The following is a 10,004-nucleotide window of genomic DNA, read 5'->3' as shown; positions in this document are numbered from 1 at the left end:
AGATGCTTTCAGGGGAAGGGAGCGTCTGTCTGTAGGTCCTCTCAGATTCAGGAGCTGGTTGCTGCCCAGTTCTATGGAAAATCACTTTCAACTGTGGGTTCTGACATCCTTCAGTACATTGGAGGCGCTGAGTTGGGGGAAAGCGTTGTTGATCTAAGTTTTCACTGAGCGGAATGAGCAAAGCCTTAGAATGTGTAGTGGCCTAGTGACAGGTCCTAAAAGTGGCAGCAGCCTCTCAGTCCTCAGCAGCCCCTTGTTGGACAGGCCAGCCTGATGGCTTGGTTAATGACGTTCGACGAGGCAGAGGGATGGAGAAGGATGGGGAGGGAGGACGAGGGGCAGGGGTCCAGGATGGTGTCTGAAGGGCTGCAGAGACCTGGGGACTGGGTGCCGACTCAGTGAGGCTAACCTGGTGCTGTAGAATGTGTTGTTTTTGTTTATTTATGCCTCGCTCCAGAAGGAATTGAAGGTGACTGTTCACTGCCCAGGGAACCTGTTGAGGTAGTGAAACGTCTGTGGGTATGCGCAGCTGCTCCCTTTGAAATATTATGTTAGCTGAGAATTGCTGACGAGGCGTTAACCTTATTGGCTCAATTTGGGAATCACTAGTGAGTAAGAGAGTGACAAGATTTGTCAAATGCTTTTTATAAATTTAATTTGTTGTTTTGATGTCTTTTTTTTTTAAAGCAGAGTGAAAAACTCAATTAACATTCTTAAAGGTTCCCTTGTGGACTTGTTAGTAAAGGCGCTTTGTGTGTCTGTGTGTCACGCGGACTCTGGGGCCACATGACCGGTGCTGGGGACAAATGGCCCTCAGAGGCGGGGAAGGGAGAGGCTGCCCCTGCGCCTTTCATGCTTGTTTGCTCTAGCCTGCGCCGGGCGCACATCTCTCCCATTATCCCCGTCCCCACGGGAGACGCTTCTGGAAGAGAAACCTTACTCAGAATCTGGGCACCCGAGACAGCTGTCCAAGGAGCAGGGACCCCAGAAGATGACACTCTGCGTGTCGTCACTGTGTCTGCACAGATGGCAAGATTTAGCCCTGTTGTTCTCTGCCTGCTCTCACGCTCCTTCTCACCTGCCTCTCAACATTTCTTAATTAAACAGAGTTGCCTGCTGAGTGGAGGACACCCCGCGTTCAGGCAGAGAGCCGCAGGGCGGTCTTCCTGGGAAGGGAGGGCCCTGCTCCCGGGGTTGCTGGACAGGGTGGTTCCCCTTGGCTTCTCCTCTCTCTGTGACCCTCAGTGCACGCCTGTCTGTATAACCTTCCTCCTGGTTCTGTGCTCGGTGGGGCAGCTTTATTCATAGCGTGAATTCTCACATTGCAGGTTCTCTAAGTTGGTTTCCTTTTTCTGTTGGCCCTTCTGATCAATGTGTCTAGGTTGTAGATTAGCAAAGCCTGTGGCTCAGGGACCAGGGATCTCAGCCTCGGGATTCTCTGTGTCATCCTCCTCCTTTTCCTTCTCAGCAGGTTTGAAGTGCTTACTTCTAAATAAGAGAGAAAGTGTTTATTTCTAATTTAGATCTTGCTGTAGATCAGTTTGTATTTTCCTGAGGGGGGAATGTTTAAATTTATCATGAGAATGCTATGACAGGACTTAAAACTGAGCCGTGTCCCTTCAGTCAGAGAGTACCTCTCTGAGCCTTGTCACTGGTCTGTGCGAAGCATTTGAGTGCAGCCCCTTCTTCACCCAGCCCCCTTTGCTTTAGGAGGAAAGAGGTGTTAAAATACAGCTCAGCCTTTTCTGTTGGAAGGGAAAATCTTTGCCCTTGTGAACACTTTGAGCCGTAGGCAGATGCAGAGAGGTACCCGTTCTGGGCCCCTGTCCTGGTTGGCCGACCCCCTCCCGGTGGTGGACGGAGCGGCTGTGTGCTCTCTTGGTTTCAGTGCTCGACCTACACGTGATGAGGGGTGGGTGGGGATTTGCTGGGCTGGGTTTTGTGACCAGGCTTTCTGGGCACATAAAAGTAATTTCCTGGGCTCTGCTTGCCTTGGAGGTTTTGTGTCATTTTGTTTTTGGTTGGGATGTGGCAAGGAGAGGTAATTGTGTTGTGCTGAGAGGTTGACAGTAATAATTTCGAGTAGAAAGGTCTGCTCACTTTCAGTTTAAGTTAAAAGCGGAATAATGTGCGTCTCTACCTATTTCTGGCCTCAGCTGTGTTTCGGGAAGTCATGAAGACACCTTGACCATAATGAAACCATGGGGTCCCAAGTGCTGCTGCTTAGGCTTCCTGTGAGATTTTAGTGTAAGTCTTAATGAAAATCTCGTCACGCTAAGAGGGAATCTGGGTGCTGAGTACGTGCTGCAGAGTCCAGCCTCTTGTTGGTTTACAGCGGGGGTTGGGGGTGGGTATAGCCCCGGCCTCAGAGCCCTCGACAAGGACCGTTGACAGTCAGTGGTAAAGGGGTCACTGGTGTGTCTGCCGGGGCCCAGCCCATCTTGACCGCAGCGTGTTTGGTGGTCACATGGCCTCCTCACTTACCGACAGACCTTCCTACTCTGCTCTGGAAAACGTGCACCTTGGTGTTTACTTGGTGGGTTGATTTTGGGTGAGATCCTTAGTGCTGGTGGTGTTTATCCTTGCAGTTTACTCTGTGCCGAGTGCAGTGGGCTTGTTGGGCTTTTTAAAAAATTATCTGTGTGTCCCTTTGGGATAAGGGGCAACATGAGGGTAACTTCTTTCACGTGGAAAGCTTAGCGTGTAAAGAGCCTTGGGACTTTGCTTTATACAGTTACAGTGCCACTAGGAGCACATCGAAATAATTACAGTTTGACAAGTGCTTTTGGAAACAATGATATATTTATTTTTTTAGATCAGCCTCTCTTGGTAACCTCAATACTTTGTAAGGCTTTAAAAAGTACTATGTATAATCTGTTTCTGTCTATTTGTCTCTCTTTCTTTAAAATTTGAGAACACCTTCCTGGTAGAGAATACTTACTAGTAAGTGAATAGATCAGATCTATAGAAAAGCAGTCTGTAGCTTGCAAGTGGTGGCAATCAAGACTTGAACGCAGTCCAAATTTCTTTCTTCAGTAAACAGACTTAGTAGTGGTAGGTCATTTAATACAGACCCCATAGAAGAGCAGAACTTTAAAAATAGTTTTCACAGTAATGAATAGAGTCATGGAACTCTCTATTCTTGGAAGATGATAATCAGAGCTACCTGTGTGTGCAAGTCGTTACAACAGTGGCGATTTTGCGTCCTTTATCTGGAAAGGGCTGCTGCAGAGGGGTCTGAGGACACACTGGGCATCGTCAGGCGTGTCCTGTTCTGCATTTACTTAACGATTCAGATCAAGTTAGTGTCGAGGGCAAGAAGGGGCATTATGTACTGAAACTCTCCCAGGACTAGGTTTTCCAGCCACTCTGCCCTGATAGGCTTCACCCTGCCCGACGCCGTGGCTTCGCTGCACACGCTCATCCTCGAGGAGGAAACCTGTGCTGTGAAGGAAGGAAGGGAAACACTCGAGAAATTGGGCAGCGGTCAGAGATAATCACACTCGCCTCAGGCGGCATTGTTCTCTGCGAGTTAAATTGATCTCTCGGGAGTTGGACACTGAAAAAGGATTGTCATTTTAACTCGAGTTCTTGTAGAGTTCTTGTTTTAGTTTTCATTAGACTGCAAAGGCTCATTAAATTAGGCTAGACTTTCCTCTTTTTGAGTGAAGTTTGCTTCCTTGGGTTTCCTTGGGCATTTTTCTCCTAGAAAGAGGTCTTATCTGTTTCCCTTTTCTGTAAGGAGTCTTGCATGACACCATCTCCCCGGCATTTCCTCCTAGATTGCTGTCCGGAATTCTCCAGCCGGGAGGAAGGGGGTTTGTGTGTGAAGGGGAGCTGTAACACTCAGAGAAAGCTGACTGAGCTTTTTCTTGAATTCCTTTTTTAAAAATTTAGACTCTGTTTCGCTTAAGCCTTTAAAATATTTCTGGCTTTTCATGCTGTCTGCGTCTTTAAAGAGCTGGCTCCCAGACACTGAGACATCTGTATACCAACTAGATATAGATAAGATGGTCTACTTAAAAAAAAAACTAAAACAGAAAACCCCCAAAACCAGTGGGAAGGCAGCTGTCAAATGCTGTTTGTTAGAGTAATACAGAGTTGTTTTTGTTTTTTAAAGCTCGGAACCAAGACTTTTAACTTGTTGGCACTTAGATAAATAAAGACTGGATTGAATCCAAAGAACCAACTTTTTATCTTAGGAATTGTAAGAACTCTGGGAAGAAAGTAATGTTTAAGCACTAGTAACTAGTGTTTTAAATAAGTAAAGCATTTGAGTTTTATGAGCTTGCTAGATAGAAGATAAGGTGCTGTTATGGGGATATGGTTCTCTTTTTACTTGGTTTTGGTGTAAATGAAGTGCTTTAGGATTATGTAAAATGAGGTTTTGGGGGCTTGCTATCATTAGACTTTTTTCCCATACTTTCGTGTGGTTGTGTAGCTTATGGAGACAGTGATACTGGACCCTTTCCAGTGATTTGCCAGAGATTTGCCTGGGCTGTCATCCAGCCAGCATTGCTCAATGTCTTTGTGTGGCTGTCATGCACAGTGCCAGCCTGTAGGAGTGAGCAGGATAGTCAGTTCGTATCTCTTGAGATTTTCTTACTTTGTAGGCAGGTGGTTAAATCACGGGGAGGAAGGGAGGTTGGAGGAGAAAGGGGCCCTTGACCCCCTCTTAGCCGTAACTTCCCTGGGCTGCACCCGTGCAGTCAGAGGTAGGGGCCAGACTCCTGGATTGATCCTCAGTAGGTTAGGTCTGTAAGCTTGGGCGAGTTAATGAATCCCTCTCCATCTGTGTCCCTGTCTGAATAAATAGGGCCAGGGGTCCCTGCCGAGCAGGGTTGCTTTCAGGATTAGAAGGTGTATGGAGAATGAACTGACTTCAGCATTGAGTAGTCATCTCTTTGGCATCAGGAACTGTGTATTCCACATTTTGAGGTGCTTTGTTTAAAAAAAATCTGGAAGAAATCCCCACGGAGAGAAGGTGGCATCTGGGCTGAGTCTCCCTGGCTTGGCTGTGGCGGGGAGTCCATGGCACAGTGGGGTGTATCCCTGCCCCCTCTGGCACTGGAGGCTCTCCTTGGGGGTGGTGGGAGTTCCTGGGGTTTGGAGTGCCCGGGGTGCTGTCAGAGGAGGTCCTTCTGAATAGAGCCTCTGTCCGCCCCAGCCCTCTCTCTCCATTCAGGCCCGAATACAGAAGTACTTTTGATACCATCTGCTGAGTTGTCAGCTCTTGTGGAGGTAAAAGGGCTGAAGTGGAGCAGGGGAGGGTTATTAGGGGCACGGCCATCTAAATGGGAGCCCTTTAACCAAAGTTCGGCCGTGGACGGCGTTTCCGCATTCCGGATTGCTGCAAAGAAACCCCCGAGCATGTGCCGACAAAGCTGCTCTGTTGTCTGCTGGGGGCTTGATGCCCCCCCGCCCCCACCTTTTCGGTGCCTGGCCCTCCCGAGTGGAGTGATTGAGTGATTGGATGGGAGAAGAAAGGATTAGGGAAAGCAGTGGTCTGCTTTCTGCTAGTTACCAGCAGCTGTTTTGGGCCGGTGAGGGCTGGAGTTTCGTGCTGTGTGTTTGTGGAAATGTGACGTCTGATTGACACTTAATGGATGGCTCCTGGGGCCCCGAGTAGGGTGGGGGCTGAGGGCCCCAAGGTGGGGTTGGAGCCCTGCTCCATCACTGGCCTACTGCATCCCGGGGGCCACCTGCAGTGTCGGGGGCAGAGGTCCGGGGCGAGGCCCATGTGTGCAGGGACTGGAGAAGGCGTCCTCAGTTACCCTCACTCTTACCTTCCTCCTCCACCAGCCCATAAAGGCTCTGCTCTCAGGCTGCTGTGGAGCGGCTCCCGGCGGAGCCACCTTGCAGAGTAGGAAGCACCACCTGGTGATTAGTATTACCTCTTTACAGCCTCAACTGGGTTGAATGCTGTTGGATACTGCATTTATATCATTTTCTCTGCACTTGCTGTCTATAATTGTGACTCTCCTACGGTTTTGGTGGCCAGGTTGGTGGGCTTATAAAAAATTTTCAATTAATTTCTTCTTGATTGGAGAATGACCATAGTTGTTACGAGAGTGGCAAAAAGGGGCACAAGTCCTTCTCTGTGTCTTCTAGCTAAATAAACTGAATAAAGTAGTGACTTTCAGATTTTAATCCTCCAGCCCTCTTGTAAAGCAGGCCTCAGAGTTTGTGGACTTGCGACTCCACAGCAGCTCAGTGGGATGAGTAACTGGGAAACCGTCTCCTCGCAATTGCTTTGGGAAGCAAAGGAAGGGAATTAATAGAATTTGGATGTTTCTGTAAAATAGGGTTATTTTCTGATTTTGAAATCCCCTCTAACTTAAAAAGACTCCTTCTATGTATTTCAAACGTAACCTGCCGTGAGCAGGTCAGTGCCAGGCGCTGGTGCCTGGGCACGGCCGTGGGCGGCGGGGAGAGGGCTGGGGGGGAGCGGGCCCAGGAGGCCCGCGTGCAGTGTGGCTGGGGGGCTCTGCTGCCCCGAGGACGCGGGAACTGAGAGCAGCCGTGCCGTCATGGTGTTATCCCCGCAGCGTCACTGTGTGGGAAGTCTGTGTGGGCTTGGTACTCCTTAGAGGATTTATTGAACACACTTGTAAGTATTGTTTACTGAAATGAAGGAGCACTGAGATTGAGAGAACCCCGTACTGCACGTATGGATGTGTGTGCATGAAACTGCACCTTTCACGAGTGAGGCTGGGACGCATTGCACCACAGTATCACACACAAGGGTGTTTTGGGGAAATTGTACCCACGTCGAACCTTTCTGTTAAATGCGACTTATTTTATTAGGAAGGTCGTTACACCGAGTGTCAGGCGAATTGGAATCTAACCTTCGTTTGAGGCTGTGATCTTGGCTGAATCTGCATTCCAGCTCAAATTCCTATTGGTCAAACCCCTAGGGCTGTTGAGATGATCCGCTGTGTGAGGACGCAGAGGGAAAGGCATGCCTGCAGAGTATGCAGTGACTTAGAAGACGGGTGGGCCAGACATACTGCATTTTAAACAGATGCTAATGCTCCCTGGGAGTTAGTTACGTGGGTAGTTTTGCGGTGTTGTTAACCACTTAGCAGTTGTGTCTGCGCTGAAGCCCTGTGGTTTTTCTAAAGCAGCTTACTCCTGAGTACTGCGAACCCCTCACTTGCCGGTCGCACTTGTTGCTTATAGCTCAGGCTAATTTAGTTGAAGTAAATCAGGACCCTGACTTCCTCCATATTGTGGCTCGTTTTCTTCCCTTATTTTAATCATTTCCCTTTTCTTTCTCCTTCATTCTCCCTTATTTATAAACATCCCTGGAAATCCTAAATGCTTTTAAGTGAAATAATATCAGATTAAAATGTTTATTTCACTGCTTAAGTGACCAAATTTCATATCACTCATTGTTGGGTACCTTGATACGCTAGTAGAAATGTGAAGTGTTTATCCTTGAAATACGGTTCCAAAAGTGTTAACAAGGAATCCTAACTAAAGTGAAATTAGGGCTGGAGGAACAAGTTAACAATACAAGTAGTACAAAGGAATAATCAGATAAATCCAAAATGTGAGCCCTTCTACTAGGCCACTGGCCCGGTTTCTTCAAAAAATCAAAGATGCTGGAGGGATTGTTATGGAAGCAAGCCAAAAATGGGGTGGGGGCATGAGGACCACTGGAATGTGGACCCGGTGTTGGGTAATATGGGCATAATTGTTTTCTCAGCTGCGGTGAAGCTGGCGAGGGACACTCTTACCTGTATTTAGCATTGAGGTCTCTTCATGCTTAGGACTTAGTTTGAAATGGTTCAGTAGGGAAATCTATCTTATTAAGAGATGTAGCTAATTTGAATAATTAGATATTCATTATATTTAGGATCATTCTTTCCCACTTTTTCTCTATATTTAGAAATTTCACAATTAAAAGGTAAGTGGTATTTCCATTTTGAGGCAGTTACTCTGCAGGTTGTATTTTAAAATGCAGACTCACGTGAATTCCTTTAAAGGCATTTCTTTGCCATAGCGACTTTTGGTGTCTTTTCAGCTTGCTTGTTTAATCTTTAACAATGAAAGACCGCACCCTCTGCTCCAGGGTGTGTGTGTGTGTGTGTGTGTGTGTGGGGGGGTGCTCTTGGTAGCCCCCACCCCTTTCAGACCCGCCTTCCCCTGGGGCCACGGGCCCTGCGTACCCTCCACCTGCTGGAAAACTTCCTCCCTTGCCTCATAAATAAACTAATGTGAGGACCCAGCCTCTCTGCTATAAAAGTCTTTGAAATGACAGAAAAATGAGGTTTATTGGACTGATGGTTCCTTTTTCCAAGTGAACGGGTTGGGGGAGCTGGCAGTGGTCACACGGGTGCAGTGGGAGTGGAGTTGTGGTCGGTTTGGGGGTCAGGTGGATGGTGTTCTGGTGAGCAGGCAGAACCATCAGTCTCTCGAAGGTGGACTGTGGGGACCTCTAGGGGCCCCCACCCCGGCCGCCGGCTCTCAGTCGCTATGGGGCCGCTTCCAGCAGTGTAAATAAGCAGGCATTTGAGCTGATTGGGTAGCTTTGAAGGGGATTAATCCTAAACCTCTGATCTCCAGCCGCAATCAGATTTAGAGCTTTATTGTCTTAAGAGCTGGGTGTTTTTTTTTTTTTTTCAAAGTTTTCTTAAAACTTAAACATCGCATGTTTTTTCCTAACTTGTTTCCGGCCTCAGGATCTCCAGGCTCATTTCCCTTTGTGTTTCCTGTGCTAGGAGGGAATTCTTTCCAGCTCTGTCGGGGTGTATAGGTCGAGGCGACTTGTTCCCACTGGAGAGATTGGTTGGTGATAGAAGGGGCTGGTGAGGTGGACCTGTGGGTACAGGATCCCGTCTAGAAAACCTCAGGCACATTTTGAGATGCTCCTTTAGGACGAATAAGCCAACAGCCACACATCCCGTGATAAACGTGAACCTTCACTGAAGGTTGGCTGGAGAGGCCCTGTAGTTTAACCTGGTTTTTACTAGAAATTTTTAAATTGTAAAGAGCATCTCGCTTCCCCCACAAGTATGGCTTTTCAGTAGCTCTTCAGTTTGGAATTCAGGGGGATTCTCCTCGTGGCCCCTTGTTTGGTGTGACTTTGGCTTTGGTTGTGCTGAAATCTGTTGTCTCCAGAATGGCCCTGTCCTTGAACTCTCAGACCTCAGGAAAGAGCATTTGGTGTGAGCAAACGTCCCACCTTTGGAGATGCTTCTGCCTGTTTTTATCCAAACCAGTCCTCTCGGGCAGAGTTCTCGGGCTGCTGGCTCCAGACAGGTCTCCCAGACAGAGATGTCCCCTCTAAGTGGCACTGGCTGTAGGTGGGGTCTCTGTTGTCCTAGCCTCTTGTTAGGCAGGAAATGTGCTTTAATAATTGCTGTGACAGCAGTGGCTCACTAAGTGACTGGGTTAGAATGAGCTGTAATATTCTGTTGTTTGTACTCAGACCGGTTATTTTTTTCCTTTTTCTTACTTTCCCTCAAATAAAACCGGCTTCTGGATTTGGTGGCTTACTATGAAGCGGTACTGTTGTCCCAGTCAGGGATTTGGTTTCACAAATTTTTGGAGTAGCTAATTGGAACAGATTTTTCTTCTTTTTTTCCTGAATTGTTACTTTTTGTGTGATTCCTCTTTGCATGTGACTTATTCCTGCAGTCACTTAAGCTGCCCCTCAAGTATGTGATTATCTTGCATCACAATCATAGTAGTATTTTAATATCATAATGATTTGGGGGCGCTAAAGTAACTTTCTGTTTGCATTTCCACATCCAGTTAGGGGGTGTACTTTGTCCTTTTCCGTAGGATTTCCATCTGTTTCCTCTGTCATTGACCAGTGGGCTTGGGAGATGGAGAACATTACTACATTTAATATATGTTGCTTTGCTTTTAGTAGTTGTAAGTGCTTTTACCAAAGAATGAAGTGTTGGATTGGAAAGGACAAAGTTTGTGTCTCGAGCAAAAAAAAAAAAAAAAGTGCTTCATTCTCTTCTGACCTGCAGTCTTCCCTGGGCGGG

The 10,004-nt window shown here is 47.5% G+C and overlaps 1 protein-coding gene across 16 annotated transcripts in view; it reads left to right on the top strand.

Moving 5' to 3' along the window:
• MAP4K4 (mitogen-activated protein kinase kinase kinase kinase 4) overlaps positions 1-10,004 on the top strand; it is a 143,719-nt gene that overhangs the window by 41,657 nt on the left and 92,058 nt on the right. For 4 of the 16 annotated variants that reach the window (XM_032469670.1, XM_032469677.1, XM_032469669.1 and 1 more), the window contains exon 1: positions 772-1,029. The exons of the other annotated variants lie outside the window; for them this stretch is intronic. In XM_032469670.1, the coding sequence (XP_032325561.1) occupies positions 787-1,029 (243 nt within the window). In that variant the 5' untranslated portion in view covers positions 772-786. Of the gene's footprint in view, positions 1-771; positions 1,030-10,004 lie in introns of those variants that run through there. 16 annotated transcript variants of the gene reach the window in all.

The sequence above is a fragment of the Camelus ferus genome, chromosome 28 (assembly GCF_009834535.1).
Source record: "Camelus ferus isolate YT-003-E chromosome 28, BCGSAC_Cfer_1.0, whole genome shotgun sequence".
NCBI classification, from domain to species: domain Eukaryota; kingdom Metazoa; phylum Chordata; class Mammalia; order Artiodactyla; family Camelidae; genus Camelus; species Camelus ferus.
This window is presented reverse-complemented; position numbering and strand designations above follow the sequence as displayed.